At 41.1% G+C, this 22,434-nt stretch overlaps 2 protein-coding genes across 2 annotated transcripts; one reads left to right on the top strand and one right to left on the bottom strand.

Annotated features, from left to right (window-relative positions):
* Window positions 1-7,444: 7,444 nt before the first annotated feature.
* ACOD1 (aconitate decarboxylase 1) lies at window positions 7,445-14,271 on the top strand. The gene is made up of 5 exons (XM_064173809.1): window positions 7,445-7,456; window positions 8,706-8,867; window positions 9,921-10,010; window positions 11,904-12,109; window positions 12,966-14,271. Exons 1-5 carry the CDS (start codon window positions 7,445-7,447, stop codon window positions 13,918-13,920), a joined length of 1,425 nt encoding a protein of 474 aa, XP_064029879.1. The 3' UTR covers window positions 13,921-14,271.
* Window positions 14,272-15,542: 1,271 nt separating this feature from the next.
* LOC135191498 (glutamine amidotransferase-like class 1 domain-containing protein 3, mitochondrial) lies at window positions 15,543-21,836 on the bottom strand. The gene is made up of 4 exons (XM_064173830.1): window positions 21,662-21,836; window positions 20,170-20,341; window positions 17,129-17,333; window positions 15,543-15,831 (listed from the first exon to the last, which is right to left on the bottom strand). The coding sequence occupies exons 1-4, from the start codon at window positions 21,764-21,766 to the stop codon at window positions 15,639-15,641; spliced, it is 675 nt and encodes a 224-aa protein (XP_064029900.1). The 5' UTR covers window positions 21,767-21,836; the 3' UTR covers window positions 15,543-15,638.
* Window positions 21,837-22,434: the final 598 nt, after the last annotated feature.

Here is a 22,434-nt window from a genome sequence, read left to right as displayed (position 1 = left end):
TGCCGTGACTTAAGCATTATTTCCTTTACAACTAACTCTATTCTTCCTGCCTTTGGCCTCCAACTACTGCAGGGAGGCAAAAAGGTGAGTAAAATACTGTCTACTGCATCTGACAGTGGGTATCAGGTGAATAGTTTTAAACCCTGCCGCGGCTAAAGAGACAGCATAGATTATCAAAGGCTACAGAATCCTTCATTAGTTGTTTAGCTTGACTTTTCATGCTTTCTGTATCTTAGTCTAATATGATGAAGATGAATAATGTTAGGGGGGAAAATAGTGCCATTAAAAATTCTAACCCCCAAAAATCTTTAAATATTACTTATGTAAAAGAGGACCAATTTAAATCACATCATTAGTTTCTGCTTAAATATTCAATTAGACAAATGTAGTAACATTAATAGCTTTTATGTATTCACAGCTTTTGTCTTCAAGTTTAACCTTTTTTCCATTTTTTGCTATTTCTCCCTTTTTAAAATGCTGGTGTAATTACACCCATTTTCTCTATAGAGCTAGAAATTCCCCTGTATGTCTTACAGCCTGAACCATGTAATATTCAATCTCACAACTAATAACTACCATGGCATGATTTTAGATTGCACAATAAATGAGAGACTACTGCATTTAAAGTGTAATTTTTAGGCTGTTTTGCAATATTTCTTGGCATTTCTGAAATATATCGAGGTGGAAAACCTGTGAGCTGGGTATGTGCAACCACAGATGAGGAAAAAGAGTCTTTCTTCAGTTATTGGAGTGCCCCAAAAGCAATGCTGAAGGGCAGCAAGATGTGCAAAGTTCGTAAGATAGCCAAGCTGCATCAGGGACCTCAAAAGGATCACCTTGTCTGATCACATGTTGTCCAGCAATTAATTGACCCATGACACAAGCTTGCAGAAGGAGCAATCAGTTAACAACAAGCACTCTGTGGCTTTTGCAACATAGTTTGTTGTTTAAATCCTTCTAACCACTCTGTTTAGGTACGACAGAGGGGAAGAGAGTGAGTGTTGGTGGTGAAAGCTGAAGGAACAGTTCTGCCAAGTTGTATGTCATCTCCTAGTACTTGTCTAAATTTCCTTTGGAGCTGGTGACAGGTAAAATGATGGACTGCCACAAAATTAGGTGATTTTTTTTCTCCTGGAAGTTTGTTTCTGTTTGAAGGAGTGTGTTTTATTAGTGATTCTGGGTTTGCTGTAGAGGCTTTACATGTTATTTCAGTCCTTCCAGTGCACACAAAAGTTTTTAATGGCATCTGGGATAATTTCTTATGGGTTTAAAATCCCTGAAAAAGAGTTTAGATGTAAACCCACTCCTTTATCCCTTAATTAATGATGAGGGTTGTCAAATCTTGATACCACATCTCCCCACTGGACCACCACCACAGGCTTTCTGGGACCAGTTACAGCCTAACATCTGGACTTGCTTTGAAACAATCAAGGTCTATTTGCTGGGTATCTTTCCCTGTGTGATGCAGCAGCCCGGCACAGTGACTGGTGCCCCATCTACACCAACAGTTCTGCTGGTAATTTAATTACAACTGCCACATCCCTCACATGTGCTCACACTTACTTGGTTCCTGCTATTCAAACTCTGAAATCATGCTACTCAAGTTTCATTAACTCCCTAAATGGCACAAGCGCTGTAATGACATCTGGCTGAATTTTGGCCACTTATTATAGACATCACGACTGTTCTTTGATTAAGAGAGCACTGTGTGTTATAGGCTGCACCAGACTGCCAAAACTATCAATCAGGAGAAGTTATGGCAGTCTATGCCTGCACAGAAAACCTGTGTTGTCTCCTATGCCTGCTTCTATTACTCATACTGGAGATCATACTATATAGAAACCGTACAGCCACCGGCTACTAGCACAGGTGATGTTATTTCTGTAGCAAAGAGGGTGGGAAGCTACAGCAAGATGGAGATAAGCTTTCAGTACATAGCTGCACTGCATGGCACAGAGAAGTGGTGGTATCCCAGGGTGCAGAGGTGGCTCACAGGAGACTGGGGCAGACTGTGTCCCCTTCTCCTACACTTCCTTCTCTTGAGTTGTTAACTTCAAGCAGCCAAGTATGGTGCAGCCCCTTGCATCTGTGTGCTGGCACTAGTATTACAGGTAAAGGTTATAGTATGTGACCTAATGCTTATTGTAGGTCAACAGGAATTTCATGGAACTGTAGTGTCATCTCACTTTGTTATGATAATTCAGACCACTTCATGCTACTCCATAAGCAGTGTTAGACAGGCTTGCCTAATCATTTGGCTTCAAACATATTTGTGCTTCTGGTAGAGCAGTTTAAGCCTCTTCACAGTGTGTCAATACTGAAATGACCAATCTATCTTGAACAACATTCTACATGATCATCCCAGATATGTCTGGTGCTTCTATCTTTTAGCTCATTTAAGCAAAGCAGCATCCACATCAGAAGTTTAAATTAACTGTGAGGACTTGCCTTTAGGAACAACACTGCTAATTTATGAAGGTAAAGAGAACAGGATAATACAGACCTGGTGCATTGACTTCTAGTACATTTTACCAGAATATGGCCTGGAACTTCCAAGATTTGCTGTGAAAAGTTTGAGAAAATGAAACAAGGATGTTGTAAGAGATTGCACTGCTATTGTCACTAGTTGCGCAAGTGAATAAGAGAACTACTACAGGCCAGTAATTTCCAGAATTAAGTGTTACATAGTGCAGCCACTGTTACATTTGCTGTGTGTTATTGCTGGCTGGCTCTGTAACTGCTGTTGAGGGGAAGCAGATGTGATGAAGAAGCAGCAGAAGAGACTATAATGGTAGTGGTGCCAAATTGGATGGCACTCTGAGCAGCCTGATCTAGTGGAAGGTGTCTCTCCCTATGGCAGGGAGGTTGGGACTAGATGATCTACAGATCCTTCAAATCCAAACTATTCAATGATTGGTATTATGAGATCTCAAGATTTATGGCAGTAGGGCTGTTAACAGGATCTAGATTGAGCCACCTATTTCAGACTATTTGCTAATATTCTCACCTCTTTACTTAAAGCATCCCAATAGAGGGGAAAGGAGCGCGTCCTGCACTCGTAAGATGTTTTCAGATCCTCAGCAGTAGCAGAAACTCCGTAAACAGAGTACATTGGCATCTGCCTCCCATATTCTCGTCTTAGCACAGTCCATGAACAAAGTTACACCTTAAAATCTGACTTACGGAAAAGGGAGTCTGAGGTCTGTATTTTGTTATATTTTCCTTTAATTTCCCTAGAACAAAAGGAGTATAAGGCTAAGGCCAAAATTGCTTTCAGTTGCAAACATTGAGCTTGCAGGTGTGGACAGAGTTTAGGCTAAAAATAACCAAAGGAAAAAAAACTAACCTAATAACTGAAAGAAAAAAAGCATCTGTCCTGGAGTCCTGTATACCACTAAATTCCTCTCCCTCTGTGGCTTGAATGGGAGAGGGAAAGGCGCTAAAATCCCTGTCTCCCTGCCCCCCCCCCAGCCCTGCAGGCGTGAAGGAGGTGAGCAAGGGACCCTTCCCGCATGAGGAGTGCCCGTGCAGTGCCTGCATTGGAATTGGGCTGGGGATTGGCTGTGGTCTTTGCGCCTAGGAAGTGGTAACTCTGCTCTTTGTCTAGGAAGGGTATAAATATTGAGGGGCTTCCCGCTCTTGGGGTTCCCGCCTTAGAGTTCGTCCCTGCCTAAGCGTTCGTGCCCGCCTGAGACTTCTCCCCCCCACATACATGGATAGATTCTACAGAAGGAGCCCGGCGCTCTGCTCCAAAGGACTGCTTCACCCATTAGTGCCTATTAAGGTCTTAACGACTCTCCTACGGCTTCTGAAAGAGAACCCGAGCAGACAAGCAGCTGGACTACCCTTTTCAGCCAGCCTGTGAGTTATTTGGTCAGCTTTATTATTAAGAAAAAAAATCTATAATTTAATAGCTAAAAGCCTTTTCCAACTTCTGACTTCCAAAATAGTCAAATTATCTATGGTATCCTGTAGATTTTCTCAAGCGAGCTGAATCTGGTAATTAAAACTGAATTAATTTCTGTATATAGTTTTGGGGGCGGCCTTTTGGGAAAATAAAATAACTCTGTTTTTATATAAATTCCTGACTCGGCCACATTAATTCCCTGCCTCCACAACAGATCTTAAAAATGTGATGTCAGCAAGAGAAAATAGACTCTGGGGCACTGGTTTTCTAAAGCCTTGTTCTGTAATCAACACAGATCATTACAGTTGTTGTGCATGATGTTGAAAATGGCACTTGGATGAATGCATTTTGTCTTTCCATCATGCTCACTAGTTAACAAATTGTCTGCCCAAATTGCTGAACCATGTGTTTTGTATCAAAGAAGATGAAAGCAGCAAATTCCCTTTGTTCAAGTGGACAACAGCCCAAGCCAAACTCTCAGTCACTGATTTTAAACCTTCTACTTAGACCCCTATTAATTCTCCTGTGGAGATACAGGACTTTGTACAGAGGCCTCTTCCTCCTGCAGTGATAATCATATTGCTTTCCTTTCCCTCCCAGTCTACAGTGTATACCTGAGTTGGAGGTCTGTCACATTTTGGAAATTGGGTCTTCCAAGCAATTTTTTTTTGTATGTATAGTTTCACTTCATTCTTTTTTTAAAAAGTCACTTTCTCGTAACACCTCAATTCAATCCTTAAATAGCACTGATGTTACTATTGCAATGTATGGGAAAATCCATCCTGCAGTCAAGATTACAGAAGGAAGTGACCGTTTATCTGAGACCAGCTACAAGCGTGTGACTACACATCACATTGCAAGGCACACCACAAGTTCTGGCTTTGGAGTCTTGACATGGGATTAAAAGCAGTGGGGACCTCTGCACTTCTTTCCTGTAAGAAGTGTTGCAAAGCCTTTAGAGGAAAATAAGATGTTACGAGCTGTAAAATGTTGTGTAGACCTTGCTTTGAGGCATGATGCAAGCCAAGGACACTGTCCTACAGGCTGTCACTATACTATGCCATTTAGAGATACAAAAAGGGTCACGGGCCATTTTTTCCCAATTCTGGTTGTGAGCTTTCCAGTATAATGCCACTGCTGTTAGAGCAATAAATTAGATTATTAGATCAAAGTACGTAACGTACTTCATGCTTTGCTCATATATTTCAGCTATTTAGGTTTATTCACTGTTCCATCCATTGGAGTTGTCAGGGGAAATTAAAGGGTCCCATACTGCTTCTTATGTTAGGAAAATTTCCTTTAACTGGCACTGGGACTGTCATGTCTCCTTTGTGCCATCCAAAAACACAGAGGAGTCAAGAAAATGTTCAAATTTCACTTGAAAATTTCACCTGAAGAGAGGAAAAAAAGAGAAATAGAAAGGGAGTCCCTGCTAGAGTAGCTGAGTTGGACCAGATGATCTCTGACCTCAGCTATTCTGTGGTCTTTGATTTAGTTGTTTTTTCTCCCATTTTTCTGGAAAGAAAAATGAACTGAAAGAACAAAAGTTAAAGTTCACAAAATCTTTCCCTTTCTCAGTCTAATAACGTTAACTTCTATCAACCTTTCTAAGCATTACCAGCCTTGTCAGTGTGAGCAATCCTGTTAGCTGGGCTGGATTTTATCAATACCAAAGGTGCTTCAGCTTATCCAAGTTACCTCTGAGGTATTCCTTAGTGTGGAAATGAGAGGGCAAGGAAGAAGCACTGATACACATTTCAGTTCTGTCTCTTCATGGGGTCAGGATTTGGCCAAAATGTACACATCATCCAGGAACTAGGAAATGCTGCTGGGATGGTTTATGTAGATGCAGGTTATGTATGCATGAGTGAGGAAGCTGTGGCAAACTCAGAGAAACATATATCGGAAGAGGTTGAGTAGCCATGCTGTAGCTTCTCATATCTAAGAGAAAGACAGGACAAGGCTTTAAATGAAGCCTGCATATAATGCAGGATAGCCCACACAAAAGTGTGTATGTATTTGTGGGCCTGTGGGTTTTAGGAGTCCTGGTCCTCAAGCTCTTTGACTACATCCATGAACAGACACGCTATTGCTTTTATCACTGAAGGCACTCTTTCAACATCAGGTTAGGCATCAGGATTATGTCCACAAGCAGAGCTGGCTCGAGCACAGGCAAAACAGGCAAATGTCTGGGTTAGAGCTTGCTGAGGAACAGCTGCTCTCCTCTCATCTCTTTTTACCTGCTCATGCCCTCCCAAAATTTCACAAAATACTGATAGCCCTCTTTCTCTCATTCTGCTTGTGCTGCTAGATTTAATTTTGAATTTCTGAGGCAATGACCCCCATTTTTCCCGTCAGGTGAGAATATTTAATCTGGGTCTGAAGAGAGGATGGACTGGCTCAGAAAGGAGCCTGGTTGCATTAGCATTGGTGCAAGAAGAGGGAGGACTGTGTGTCTGGAGACAGGAGCAGGAAGAGAAGGCAACCTGAAACAGGACCTTTCACTAGTAGTTGGAGCCACACAAATCAGTGTTTAACTTTACCTGTAGGTCCATGCTGGTCTCTGCCCGGAAGCATGCTGGAGTTAATTAAGGCTCTACAAAATTGTTTGAGGCTAGGCTCAGGTTCCTAAAGTAAGTTGCATTTCAGCATGCAAGTGCAAGACTCCAATTTTGAAGACTTGATACTTTGTCCCCTAATCCAGGAGGTTCTCAAACTTCAAACATACATTACTTCATTTCAGAATTATTCAGTAATCTCTGCTTGTGTTCCTCTGTGGTCTGCTCCCTTTCTAATGAGACAGGCAGGAATTTCTCAGTATCTTGTAGTATTAGTCTGAAATACCTACAGAAGTGAAATTCCTAAACTAGTGGTGAGATAAGTGCCCCCTTCCTCAGAGAGTAAATCTTTTCCTGAGATGCAGAAAACCTGCCAGTAGAAATGATGACCACATTCATGCTGCTAAAACACTATTTAATGTCAAAAGCTCCTTTAATCCATTTTACGGTCTGAAATTTTCCATTTCCCATGTCTGTATTGGAAGCATTATAGAGGAGCAATACAGTTAAAGTTAAAAGTTAAAACAGTCATTGCCATCTTTTAGTGGGCTGATCTCACAAGCAGTAGAGTTATCCACGTGCTACTGTGGTTCTTCAAGGTCAGCCTGATACATCTGATGGCCTCTTTTCTCCATGCTACCAAATATAAGATACTTGAATCAATATACCACTTTGTATCTGGTATTAAAATATCACATACATCACTCTATGTGACACGTGAATGTAACTGTTAAAGTCCTATCACACAAGTCCCAGCAGTTTCTAGTACAGTTAGTCAGAGGAAAGTTGCAAGTGAAGAAAAAGGAACATTTCCAGCCAGAGCAGGAAATGGGCAGGACAAGATAAGTAAGCAAAAACATCTCATATTTCTTCCCCCACCCCAGACATACACTTATAAATAGTGAGAAACTGATTTCCCCTGCTCACTGCCACCACTCATTTGCTGTATCTCTCTGAGACCACACACCATCCCTCCACAATGTGGGCAAAGGTACTATCTTCTTTCTTTGCGCTGTAAGATGCATTTTTCTGTTTCAGCTATTGTATCCCTACTCTGTATGTTTTTGTAGGTGTACATCACACTATAGGTTATGTGGTTCACCTGCTTGTGTTCCTCAGGATAGTCCTAATAGTTTTAATACTGCTTTAGTATGAAGAACTTTTCTGAAATAATAGATACAATTCACGTTGCCATTGCCAGAAACAAAAAATTCAATATGAAGAATGTAGTGAAAATCTGCTGGCATAGTAGAGGTCAGTCTGTGTTATAAAAGAGACAGAGCACAGTTTGGTTTGCTTAAATTAGCAAAAGGAAGACTAAGAGGAAATATCCTCACTGTCTGTGGATATATGCAGGAGAGCAGAAGGGAGAAGGTAAGTGGAAATACAAGGAGACAATTTCCAGATAGAAAGAGGAACTATATTCAGTAATGCAAATACAAACAAACAAACAAACAAAAGTGTATTCATGGACTGGTTGTAAGCAATATATGCCTCTACAAGAAGAACTTTATGTCATCAGAGAGGGAAGTTCTGGATTAATTTCTAATAGAAATATTAACAGCAGCTAATATTAGCAGCCAAGAAGCAGCAGGCTGTATCTGCAATAATGGACTAATGGATTGGTTATATAATTCCAAGATCAACAGGAACAAGGAGCCACTGCTTTTCAAAGAGGTGAGATCTTGTCTAAGTAAAGCTGAAACTCCAGCTAGGTGTGAATTCAATAGGAGCTTGGAGCAATGGGAGCAAAGTAAGACTGCCAAGTCCCATCTCCCACTATGCTCCAAATTCAGCAGGACTTAGGATAATAATTTCAACGATGAAGAAGATTAAATTTCTAAATTTCCCCTCCTTGTGTGGTAGTGGCTATACTGCACTTAAATGTCAAGGAAAGCCAGACAGGTTTTGCTTCTATTTGTCTTATATACATTTGTGTGTGTATGGCTTGCAAAGTTACCTCACCTGCAGTGCTTACCCTCAAGGATCCAAGTTAGGGGGAAAGCTGCAGAAATACATAATAGACAAAGACACTGATGAAAGTAGGAATAATAAATAACAATGTGCCATTTCTGGGAATAAAAAGAGGAAGAAGTCAAACAATTCATGTAAGCAGGGGCAGGGCAACAGAAACGGTGAACAGTAGGCATGAACTGAAAACAAAGGAAGAAAAAACTGTATTTTCTTAAGAGAAGTAATCTACTCTTTCTCTTTTTTTTTTTTTCCTTCTCCCTTTCTAGACAGTTACAGGAAATTTTGCCAACGTGATTCATGGTTTGAATGCAAACCATTTGACAGACCAGGTCATTCAGAGAAGCAAGCGAATGATTCTGGATACTCTTGGAGTGGGACTTCTGGGTACCAGCACAGAGGTCTGCCACAAAGTGACACAATACAGCAAGGTAAGGCATCTGCTATTCATAAACCTGAAGTTTTAGCTGTAAGAAAGACAAAGGAAAATTTGAGCTCTAAGGGGAAACTGCCATTGTAAAATTCTTTAGGGGATGGAAAGAGAGACAGTGTTCTTCCTACGGGAGATGAGGAAACTTCATTGCTGAAGTTATTTTTAACTTTGGATAGACAAACGTCTGCATGCTGAGATCCCACACTGCAAACACAGTTTATGAAGACTCCTTCCTTTCTTTTGCCTGTGAGACTTTATTAAGAACATCAGCAAAGCAAACATCACCTAACACTAGACTTTCCAAGAGTGTCAAAGGGATGGAGAATTAGTGGTAAGCTACTTCCAGTCCACAAATCATATGCTGTCTAAGGTACATTGGTCACGTGTCTCCCTCAGTTTTAGTGTCTTCAAATTAGAGGAGCACTTGACCCTGAGGAAAAGCCTTCCCAACACTGGATTGTATCAATGAGTTTAACCCACGGTTTTATCAGTCAGACTTGGCTAATTGGACTCAAGTTCCAGAGCTCCATGTGCCAATAAGTTTCTTCAAACTGTGGTGGTTCATGCCCCTTCATTTAATTCCATAAAGGTCTCTTTCTTGGCTAAGAGATCTGCACAGCAAAAGGAAAGGAACAGCACCTTTTGTGGGAAAGGAACCAGGAGGTCATATACCATTTACTCAGGGCCTTGCTAAAACATGGAAAACCATAGCCTTTAACTGGAGATCTTCCCCATTAAGATGATAATAGTCCTGAGGGCAGTGTTGACAGCAGTGAGGAGGGGCATCAATGGCCAGAGCTTATGCAAAGGTATTGAATGACCAGGCAGATAGTGCTGATATGCCCCCCGAAGTCTGGTTGAGTAGAAAGGGACATAAATCAACAAAAAAACAAGTTTCTTTTCATACTTTCTAAAAGAACAGCATTTTTCTCATAAAAGGGAACAGCTGGGTCCCAAGAGGGTATAGTCTGATCTCAGTTACATCAGAGATGGAGAGCATATTTATGCTTGAGTTCAGGATTCTGAATTAATTAATGTCAATTTGTTTCAGATCTACAGCTCAGATATGTCCAGTACCATTTGGGGCCACCTGGATTTTCGACTGCCTCCTTTGTATGCAGCTTTTGTGAATGGAGTGGCTGTAAGGGATGCTCTTTAATTTGGTTTGAAATCACACTAATTGACCCCATTCTTGCTCTAGAGAGAGCAGACTGCTCCTAAAATCTTAGATTACTTTCCTCTTCTCCCTGAAGCATACTATAAAACTTTCTTAGACTGTATGTTTCAACTTTCTTCCAATGAGACTGAGCTCAAGGTATAGTATATATCTCATCCAGCTCTTTCCAAATGTCAGAACTCTACAGCTTCACACAGCTTTCCTACATCTGCATTACAAACTGGTACTCTAACTCTCACTGATTTCACCATGACCCACATTTCATGCCAACTAGCAAAGTACACTTACAGAAAACCACCAATACAGACAGATGCATATACTCCTACACACATGTAACATCATTTAATCTTCACTTACAGAGTTTGAAAAAGACAATTATATATTTTGGACACATACTTTGTCATTAAAGCAATGACTACCCAAACCTTTGTCTAAATTCAGATTGAGGCTGAAACCATTTGAAATTGAAAGATGAACAAGAGGTGAGGCAGTCATATTTGGCAATTATGCAAAGGTGGGGAAGGTGACCAACCCAGGAAATGGTAATACTAAGCCTATCAAAATTAGGGCGACAAGATCAGAGGTACAATTTAACACCTCATTTCCAATGTAGAGAAAATTACCTTGGAAATGAGATCTGGTACCTGTCAGCTCCTAGCAACCAATGTGATATTCAGATCTGGCTGTTAGCGTGTATACGATCACTTCAGTTTACATCTTGGTCATAGGTCAGTTCTATGCACTTATTGAAGACTCCAGGAACACACCTTACCAGTATTGTGTACCACTTTCCTTATTCTACACTTCAGAGTATCAAACTTTATCAAAGCACAGAATGGGCTTTCTTCTGACTGTTCAGAAATGCAGCCTTCAGAAGCACAGTATTGCAGGGCAAGACCTGAGCACGGACCACCTTCCTAGTTTGTTCTGAAGACACAAGTGAGTAGGTGTTGAAGTTAGCTTTTTGAAGCATTATTATGTTAATTAAAATGCTGTCAAGTTCTTGGGAGTTCTCAAAACTTTTGGGAGTATTTCTGACAAGCAGTATATTGCAAACAATGACTGCACTACTGGGAGCAGTCTGATGCCAGAATAGCAACCATACACCATGCTGGGAGCACCCAAAATCTTCTCAAGCAGTGACCTCTGGACAAGTGAAATAGAAGGCAACGGTCTTGATACTCTCAAGGACTAAGCAGCTCATCTCAGTTTTAAGACTAGCTTTCTCCTTCTCCAATCAACCCCAAGGCGTCTGTCTCCTCATGCGATAGGCCTTGTTTTGATGTGCTGAAAATTCAGGATAAAGTCTGACTTACATTTGCAGGTTTATGCCTGTTGCCTATGGATGGCCATGTTGCCCAACTCTCAAAGCTTTGAGTTGTTCTGATACAAATTCCAGTTAGCTGTGTGGATTTGACTGCTAGAGCTTTAATGGTCTGAGCCCTAATGGAAGCATCAGGTGCAGCACTGGGGAAGTAATTTTAATTATGTTTGCATACTATCTGGGGAGAAGTGAAAACTCATCATTTACATGGTGGACCTAGAATAGGTCAGTCTAATTAATGCAGCAAAAGCCTGTTGTAGGAAAGACAATTCATTATCATACTTGTTCTAAAGTGATGCAACTTGATTTAGAATTGTACTTTTCAGGGGAAAGATTTGTATTGCTCTGCCACTTCTCATCAAGTCACATTGGGAGTAAAGGTTTTCAAAGAATGACTTTGGAAGTTTTGCTTTCTAAGGAAAATCAAGTTCTTCAGTTCTTTGACAGAATTACAGTATTTTCATTTAACTGAGTTGAGCTTGCCAAGCCAGAATTTATTTCTGATAATAAGTCAAGGCTTTTCATTCCATTAGATACACTCAATGGATTTTGATGACACATGGCATCCAGCCACGCACCCATCTGGGGCTGTGCTCCCTGCTGTGATTGCACTCTCAGAAGCCACTCCTCAGAAGAAAAAAATCTCAGGTCTTGATCTGCTCTTAGCTTTCAATGTGGGAATCGAAGTGCAAGGCAGGCTGCTACGCTTTTCCAATGAAGCCAGGAATATTCCAAAAAGGTACATAGAAATGCTTCAAGTCAAAAGTTGAGTGAAAGGTTGTTTTTCTCTTGGTGCTAATATACTTATATGCTAGTCAAAATAGAAATGACAAAGCCACATTTTCTATGTTGTTTATTTGGAAATTTAGGAAAGATCCACTTTAAATTTAAATGCACCTACATGATTCCTTATGGCTTAGCTAATAGATTTGGGTTTGAGGGTATTGATTTAAAAGAAGGAGGTAATTATCTCTCCAAATATTAAAAACAGCAGCAAAAAGGCAGTTTTTAACAGCAGAGGTCACAGGCTTTCATGAATATTTAGGATCATGCCTCTTTTTCAAATAGTATCTTCCTCTTAGCCAAAAGGTCTCACTAGTGCTGGGTTCAAAGAAGAGCCCAAGAAGATGGGGTGTGATTAGAGGAAAGCCTTGAACTGTGAGATGGTCTAGATGTTGTCTTGCTACTTTCTACATGCTCCTTTTATGGATTTTGCAAAACTAGTTCAGAATAACAAAACTTGCCTCCCTAGTATGTATAACTTGTAGATTACTATAAATTACTCTCAATTTAGGGATTACTATAAGCTGAGACACTTTTATCATGATTGTCTTCACTATGCCTTCAACTGTGAGCAGTTCCAGCATTTTGGTTGCTTCCTTGTAGTAGTACTATACCAGTTTAACTTGTTCCTAGGGAAATGTGATAACTATTTCTATTAGGACCACACATGAATTCTAACTGCTTGTTTCTTTATGATCAATTTGTCTTCTACAGCACTGAAATTGGAACTTGTGTGTATAGTGCATTCAGATCCACTGTATACATATCTTTTAAAATGCAGTAATAAAAATATTTTTATTGTTTTTCCTCAGGTTTCACCCGCCAACTGTGGTTGGTACGATGGGGAGTGCAGCAGCTTGTGCTAAACTGCTAGCTTTTGACCAGCAGAAATGTAAAAACGCCTTGGCTATTGCTGCATCCTATGCAGGTGCCCCACTGGCTAACGCAGCAACCCAAACAAAGCCCCTCCATGTTGGCAATGCTGCCAAGCACGGACTGGAAGCAGCATGCTTAGCATCACATGGCCTTCAAGGAAACAAACACATCTTGGACATGGAGTCAGGGATCGGTGCCTTTTATACAGATTACAACCCACAGACTCTGCCAACCTTGCAGTCCTATCCCTGGCTGTTAGATCAGCAAGATGTGGCCATCAAACGCTTTCCTGCTCATCTTGGAACACACTGGGTGGCTGATGCAGTAACTTTGGTTAGGAGGAAGCTTGTGAACAGCAGTGACAACTTGCTCCCCCTTGATAAAATTGAGAGAGTCACTCTCAAAGTGCCAGAGGTCAAATATGTGAACAGACCTAGCCTTGCCTCAGAGCATGAAGCTCGACACTCGTTCCAATTCGTTGCATGCTCTGCTTTGCTGGATGGCAGCATGTCAGTTGAGTCCTTCACCCATGAGAACATTCACCGGCCAGCCCTGCAGGAGCTACTCAAAAAAACACAGCTGGAGCACCCTCCTGATAACACACCTAGCTTTGAGAGTCTTTACTGTGAAGTGAATGTCACACTTCAGGATGGCAACACCATCAGTGACCGCTGCAATACATTCTATGGACACTGGAGGAAACCTCTGAAAAAGGAGGACTTGGAGAAAAAGTTTCAATCCAATGCCTCCAGCGTCCTACCTGCAGAAGCCACAGAAAGCATTATAGAGACAGTGTACAATCTGGAAAAAGTAGAGGACTGTTCTATATTAAGTACTTTTCTATCAGGACAATCAGCTGGAGCACTGTCAGAGAAGCTGTGCTTTCTTTGAGTGTGCCAACTGACAGCTAGACATTGCTCACGAAGCAAATATGAAATTCAGGACAGACTCATGCACTTTTAAAATGGGCTCCTGTAACACATCTGCCATGCTCAGTTCAATATTGTGGTTTTTTGACATAAGTAAACAATTACATGGAGAGCTGTCAGGCTGAACAGAAGATCCTCTGTTGGTACTGCTTCAAGTATCTTTATAACTGTTGAAGCAAAGCACTGCTTGCATGTGACGAAAAAAAGTCCCTGCTCTTTTGCCAAAAACCCTGTATATTCTGCTAAATAACTTCACAAGGAAATCCAAATGCTGGACAAGTATGGAAATGCTATGTCTGTGTGAGATGTTACTGAGAGGACAGAGCAAAAGCCTTCAGTTATGTATTTCTGTATATCTAGCTCTAAAGCCTCCTTAAAGAGTGCATCTGTTGTATCAGAGCTTTGGCATTTGTGCTAATAAACAGGGCACATATCCAGAGCCGTAGAATTTGATACTCTGCTACAGATCAGGCTTTGCTGTGACAATTGTTCTTGCATTGACAAGGTAAAGGTTAGTGCCCTTCCTGCCCATGCCAGCTGCTGAGCAACAGGGACAACTCAACGCTCCTCATCATAGAGGTGTTATTTAGCAGTTCCATCTTTTGGCTGCTGTGTGGTACAGGTTTGGTCCTGCTGTACTCTTGCTCATTAGAAGGTGCTCAAAAAGACACGAGTAGCACTAATTAACAACAATATGCTGACAATGCTACAGGCACTGCAAAGCATGTTACAGGGCACTGTAACATGAGTTACAATATGAGTGACAGAACTGTGAGCATCAGAACACTTACCTTGAGACAATTCAGTGTCCACAGTGACAATCAACTTACCTTGATAATGAATCTGGGAATTTCTAGTTCCGTAAGGAGAACAAGGCCTTGCCAGGTTGTGTTTCTAAGAGAGACTGATGACCTTTGTTTGCACTTGTAACATAAAAGTACACTTTCTACTACATATAAAATACACCTTCCTATGTATAAAAAAAACAAACACAAAATAAAGTTAATGCCTATTACTAACCAAACTTCAAATTATTTCATTTATTGGAGCAAAAGTTACCTTTCACACATGCAATGTAGTTCTTCGGGCTTAAATCTCTGACTCTTGGGTTCTAAAGTCAAGTTTATTCTTGGGGGCTCTGCAAACATTTCAGAAGTCTGATACTTACACTTGCTTGAAGATTTTCAAAAGAAGGAAAAACAAAAGCAAGGCAAAAATACAAAACAAACAAAAATCCAAAGAAACACAGAAAATAATCACATTCTTTACTTTTTCCCTTCTGTATTTCATCTGTATTTATTTTTCGGTTAACACTAAAGGTCAAGTGCTGATAATTGTTGCAATGTGATAAAATCCCACTGGCCATGGAAGCTTCCTACATTGTCTTAGCAAGACTGAAGAGATTCAGATTCATGAGAAAAAAAAAAAAGGGGAAATTCTCTTCCCTCATCCCCCTGACCTCTAACACATGCTTTATCTTTCAGAACACAAACATATAAACTTAGCACTTAATATCTGATGTATTACAGATTAGGAAAAGAGAAAAGGAAAAGAAAAAAAAACTCAAGAACAAAACAAGAACTGTGAAGTTTCACAGTTGTTTTATTAATACCATCACAGGAAGATAAATGCTTATGCTTAGCTAAACTAATTTCCTTGAAGAAGTCCGTATTGTTCCAGTCAGGCAAGTTTCAGGACTTCTTGTACCATTGTTCCGATTCCATCAATGACTTCATGCAGAGGAGCCTTGCACATGAAAGCACAGGTAGTAACTATTTTATTTGCTTTATCAATGTGGGATTCATTCACATTTTTGCAAATGTGCTTACACCCAAGCTCCACTATAGCAGATGCTGTCTCAGCATCAGGAAATCTGTAAATAAAAAGACTGCAATTAACATAAAGAGACAAAACAGCCATAAACTTCTGCTAACATAATAACTGACTCTTTAGTTGATAATGACAAAGGAGTCAAACAGGCTGCCACTGTCAGGTTCTCCTACTCCCTACAGACACAAGTTGATCCAATTTCTTAGAAAACAGTAACATCTGAAATGCAGACCTATGTTATGTCAGAATGTGTAAGTCCAGTTTTAACAACCTTGGAAGAAGCTTACAAGATGATACCAAATGTAGCCATAACTCTGATTCTCAGGTTTAAAAGATGCCAGATGAACATGCAGACATTTTAGACCTTTTATGACATGTTCCTGTAAGTTCTTCCCTGTGATTCTGCAGATTTTTTCCTGAGATAAGGGAGGAACAGAAGCAATTGCTCACTACAGACATTGCTATGAAATTCCACTCAGAAGTTTTACTGGGACTTGACAGTTCTTGAAGCACCAGTGACTTCTGCTAGGCCCTGCTCTCATCTATCTCTCCTAGCTGGCCACAAGCCATTACCACCAGAAAAACTATCAAAAATCCCTGAGCAGACAAAAGCCCATAGACACAATTTAAATAGCCACTCAGATTACCACAGGGTACCAAGTTTTTGAATGCTGGCTGGCCAGAGGCCTATTCTTCATTTGCACACCTGCAGTAAGAAGCGTGGCCCTCAAAAGCACTGGGTAAGCAAATCCTGTATCTCACTTAATATGAGTTCAAATCATTTACCATGAGTATATTGTGAAAAAAACCTTGATATCCTTGGTCACCTCTGTGTTTGTGCAGCTGTAATTCTGTAAAAGCTGCTTGGTTCTGTCACTGTTAGGACTGACAGATGTTACAACCAGTGACTCGTTAGCACTCACACTGCACATTTATTGCACTTACTAAAGGGGTTTTATGCCAGTGCAGGAGCCCTATGTTACCTTTCACAGCTCACAGACTTGATGGTCTAAGCAAGAAATAAGGCTACCTAAAGTTTTCATACTATTAACTATAATGTCTATAGATCACAAAACATACCACAGACCAGCGTGCTTCCGACTTGAGGAAATAATTGTTCCAGCACTGTAGCACACTGGACAGGCTGACTGGATTCAGTCTGTCTGCCCTGAATGTTCTGCACCTGGTACTATCACGCAAGTGAAAATTTGAAGTGAAAAATGTCACTAATAAGTTACTCAAAATTCAGTGACATCAAAGGCCTCACACCTTTGCATGGAAGACTGGCCATCTACAGACCTAATTCCTATTTAAATTATCTTCATCTATTTGATTTTTACCTTCCATCTACATTTTTATCTTGGCCAACCGTGACCTCATAACCGGGAAAGACTTTAGCTGCCAGGACTGGTGATATACAGCACAACCCAATGGGCTTTTTCACACTGTGGAAAGCTTGGAGCATGGAGTTCACGTGCTCATTGACAGTACAGTTCTTGCCATCTACAGCCCAGGAACACAGATTCTTTGCCACACCAAAGCCACCTAAAGAAAAAACAAAAAAACTCAGTGAAAAAAAAATGTAATAAAAACCCCTACCAAGTATCTCAAATGTAAAACTCTGCTAAAAGCCATAAAAATCAATACCAGAAAAAAGATATATTTTTTTTTAACAACATAATCTTAGCATAGATAGGAAGGTTAACTTACCAGACAGAAAACTTTCAGCACATGAAACATGATGGGTTTGCAATATTAAAAGTTTAACGACACATTTTCATCCCACAGGGCAGAAAACTTAACCTTGCTTCCATAAGCAGCAAATAGACAAATAGGAAACCTTATATTTGTTTGCTAGTTACTGGAAAACCTCCACCATCTGATACACACCCCTAAATCAGAAGAAAGACCAATGATAGCTGAAAGTAGAAAAGTGTAATTCACATGAGTAACACCAACAGCAATTTGACCCTCTACATAGCTCTTACTCGAGTTTTAATTTGATACTTAGCAAACTATAGGAGAGCTTTTTATTCTCCCATAGTATTACTTTTGGACTTACTTTAAAAAGCCTAACACAATAAACCCAAAATGACTACTACATAAAAAGGAAATGTTAGTGTATGGTATTCCCAGACATAAATAACATAATTTCCTACTAAAAATAATTATGGATTTGTCTTTCAAGAAATTACTTACAACAATCCTTCACTTGCATTCAATCTTCATTTAACCGTGCAAGCAGATTACATTGGTTGATCGATGTATAGCCATAAGAATAACCAAAGTAAAAAAGCTATTAGTAAGCATAACCATCCATTCTGTTTCATTCTGTATGAAATTTGCACAACAACTTTTCCACAGTAAACAAAAAGAAATTCCCTCAAGTATTGCAAAAGAAAACTCCAAGAAGCTTTGCATTTTACTATTTTTCCTTTCACTCTGCTCACTTTTGAGTGCTATCCAGAATCTCTGAAATTACAATGTCAAACTTAATAGTGTTTGTTTCTCTTTATAAGTTATTACAGCGAGTGCCCTGAGCCTGGCTATGAAATTAACGTGGAAAATACTTGCTGGTCTCTACTCCCTTACCAGCCCTGATGTCACCCACTCATGTTAGCGTGCACAGGTATCTCTGCATTACACACCCGCTCCCTCTGCTGGCCTTAAAACATAAGACAGGGCAACAAAATCAAAGTTTAGGCACAATCCTTTAGTCACCACTTAGCAGTACTATGAATATACTGGAAAGTGATCTTCAGCAAGCCTCATAACACTTTGGTTTCTTCATTTCTACTGTGACTATAGTTACCTCTGTCTGAAAGGCAGTTCTGTGGTCAATACATAAAAAATTATCAATAAACATGTTTAGTATAACCTGATCAGCATGGATACAGATACATAGACAAATGTGATGGTTTGGGGGTTACCCCGCCCCCCCACACTTTTGAATTTGCCCCAGCTAACTCAGACGGACCCTGGGAATATAGATGAAGCAATTTATTTACAGCTAGCAGAATTTACCAGCAGCTATTTACAATATATACAGTTATATACAATTATATACAGAAATATACAAAGGATAAACAATACAAAAGCACAACTCCCCTCCCAGAAACCTGAGTCCCCAGGAGGGGCTCCCAAACCACCCCAACACCTCCCCCCGGCCCTCTCAACCTTACCCCAGTTCTCAGGAAGAAGAGAGGTGCAGCCAAGAGGTTAGGGAGCAGGGTTAGTAGGAGCAGGGTTAATGAGATGTGACCAGGTCTAAGGCAAAAGCAAGAGTGAGAAACAAAATGGAGAAAGTTTACTTCTTCTTCCCAGAGTTCTCAGCATAACTGTGAGAGAAGTTGACATCAATTGTTTTCATTTCACTGCCCGTTATCTAGTTCTTTTACCAAAACATTCCAGCTTGCTTCAAACTAGCACAACAAAACATACCTACATCGGACAGGGAATTACCCTGTTACGCGCTCCCCCACACTTTCACCCAGACTAGATTCAGCTGGCTCTGGAAATATGAATGAAGCTTATATTTACATCTAGCACAATATACAAAGCAGATATTTACAGTATATACAGTTATATACAAGATAAAAGGTAATACAGAACCACAACTCCCCTCCCAGAAACCTGAGTCCCCAGGAGGGGCTTCCAACCACCCCTTCACCTTTCCCCTACCCCTCTAAACCATACCCCAGTCCCAAGGAAGAATGGAGGTTTGGCCAGGGGGTTAGGAAGCAAAGTGGATTAGAAACAAAAACGGAGGGTGAGGTTAGAGATACAGCTCAGCCAGCAGCAGAGAGTGATTATCCATGTTTTTATTTCTTGTTCCTATACATCTCAGCAAACCTATGAGGGAAGTAGACATCACCACTGTTTTCCTTTCACAGCCTATAATCTAGTTCATCTCACTAAAACTTTCTAGCTAGCTTCACACTAGCACAATGTGGCAACCTCACACTTTGCCAATAATTTCAGAGGACCGAGAATTAATGCACTGCAATGTCAAGTTAAGGCCTTACTTTTCCACTCTGGTCAGTAATCTTGTCCACAAGCAGGTACTAAATTTTTTGCAATCTTTAGGAAGAAGGAACAGTGCCATTTATAACCTAATACCAAAAGAACACTTTGGCATTTAAAATTAGTGATCTATAAATAAATAAATTGAGATGACCTTTCAGCACATGACAACTTGCTAAAACATTTTCTCAACCTCAGAGAGAAAAAAAAAGTTAAGTAAAAAGAATTAAAAAAACCTACATACCTCTCAAATTCAAGAATGTAGTTTATTCTCTGAATTACTTTAAAAGTAAGTATCAGTGGGTAAGTAGGTTATTTGCAATTGAAAACCCCTCATTTTTCATTTAAAAAACACCACCAGGGAAAATGACCACATCAAATTCACTAGCTTTCAGTCCAGTTAAATCCTGAATGTTTCCTCTTGCCAATCTGGCACTTTCCACTAATACATTTCTCTTCTCTTCTGCTAGACTTCCTTTCAGGTGATCGACCACATCCCTTTGCTCAATATTGGGGGCATATATCTTCACCTAGCATACACAGATGAAGCATTTTTGTGAACATAAACAGAAGTCATACATACTGGTCACAATAAAGATCATTCAATCAAAATAATTCTTGTCCCTTAAGTCTCTTATCCAAAAGTGGTTTTCACAGGATGAACTATCATATAAAATAACTAAAGACACAGGTGGCGTAAACCCAGCTATCTTTCTCATCCTATTACTGCAGCTTTTTGACAGGATTGAACTCTTATGCCAACATTAAGCTTAGTGATTTTGCTAGGGTGTGCAGATGTCTCCTCCATCGATAAGGACAAACAGAGAACAGCAGTTTTTACCCTGATTTGACACGGAGCTGCTAAAAGGCTGCTAAAATGCATTTTTAAGAAAAGCATTTAAGAAATCCAGATGCAAATTTTATAAGCATTTAGACATTACTCGCTTTCCCAAAATGCTGGTTGGGGGGGGGGAGGGGGGGGGGAGGCGGAGGAAACAACAAACAAAAAAATAACACAGAAGTACGTATTTTGGTTGGACACACAAAAGGAACAACTGCTACAAATCCAGAAAGCTCTGTGAAATGCCTACTGCAGGGGCTGTGTCCATATATCTGTTTTGATGCTTGCTTTGCAGATTCTCAGCACTCACTACTTCGGTCCATTTTAGAGAGGGCAATTTTGCGCTAAACTTAGGGGTGCTCTTGTTACCGTCATACACCCGAGTGCTGCTACACGCAGATAGAAAGTGACTGCAGCCACCTTAAGGTAGACAGGATCACGGAACACCACCACATCGTGGTCCAGGGTTCTCTTCTGACTCCCCATTACTGAAAAAGCCCAGAAACAGTTAGCAGGTAAGAAGCAGGTGAACCTGAGAGAGGGTGAGCACCTGACATCTGCAAAAGCAACCAGGAAGCAGATCAAACATTTTAACCGGCATCCTCTGCTGCCCGCAGCCTCTAGCGGGCTGATGGGACGGAGGAGCAGAGCAGGACCAGTCCTCGCTCCGCGGTTCTGCTACCTGCATGCGACCGCTTCTCCTGTCAGGGGCACTAGGGAGCGGCGTGAATAATGGAAAGGGAGGGCACAACCTAAGCGGAACTTATGGTTGAGCAACTTTTGTATTGTGCAGTAGCAGGGAAAATGCACCCCAAAGCTGGAGGGCCGCCTCTGCCACTAACAGCAAGATCTATAAGATGGCCCGCCACGGGCTCTGCGAGTAAAGGCAAGCCAAGGCGGCAGTATCTCGACTGCTAAGGGAGGCAGAGACAGGGTAGACACACTTGCCTCCTCATCCCGGTGATCCTGTCACATGCGGCCCCACACATACCCCGACGGAATGACCTACCTCCGCGCAGCGGCTCAGGTGTACCAGCGCCGCCGAGACCTCGTGAATCTCGCTGCCATCGAAGACGCCGCAGCCAGCAAGAACCAAGGCCACCCGCTTGCCCATGGTGGCCCCACACCGCCCAACGCCCGCTCTTCAACCCTGAGCACAGGCTGCTCCAACCAGCAAACCCGGGACTCACGACACTCTCTTTGCGCCTGCGCACTGAACTTCGACTAACCCTCCATCTTGCAGCTGCCAGCGCGGACTGCAGCCTCGCTGGGGATCGGTTTTAACAGCTTGTGCTCTACGATCTTCCACAGGAGGCGCCTCGGGGGCTCAGTCAGACCCAAGAGTCTGGCACACCGTCTTGCAGGCGTTTTTTCATTAGGTGGTCTCTCCTCTGCTATCAGAATGTAGGTGGACAGGTGACTTTAAACATCGGGATTAATCTGGAACAGGGGAGGGGAAACATCTATGCAGGTGTGTGTATATATATATACATATGTATGCGCTGCTTCACCTTACGATGGAAGAGGCTCAAGGTATATTTAAGTCCTTATTTCTTATCTTGCCTACTTAGAGCAATACGGCAGACAAGGTGCTGCTCTGTGACCTTTGGGATACTGTCTACAAGTCTAGGTTCCCATAGCTTGTCCAAAAAGTTGCTCTGTTTCCAGTAGCACCTTGCAAAGGCTCAGGGATTTAAATTGTGCCGTTGATTTTTTCATGTTAGTCATAGGACTGTATTAGTGTAATGAATGCACTGCTTTGAAAACCAAACCAAAGTGGAA

The sequence above is a fragment of the Pogoniulus pusillus genome, chromosome 3 (assembly GCF_015220805.1).
Source record: "Pogoniulus pusillus isolate bPogPus1 chromosome 3, bPogPus1.pri, whole genome shotgun sequence".
In the NCBI taxonomy this organism is placed as follows: domain Eukaryota; kingdom Metazoa; phylum Chordata; class Aves; order Piciformes; family Lybiidae; genus Pogoniulus; species Pogoniulus pusillus.
Note: the sequence above shows the minus strand (reverse complement) of the source record. Positions and strands in the feature narration are given on the sequence as shown.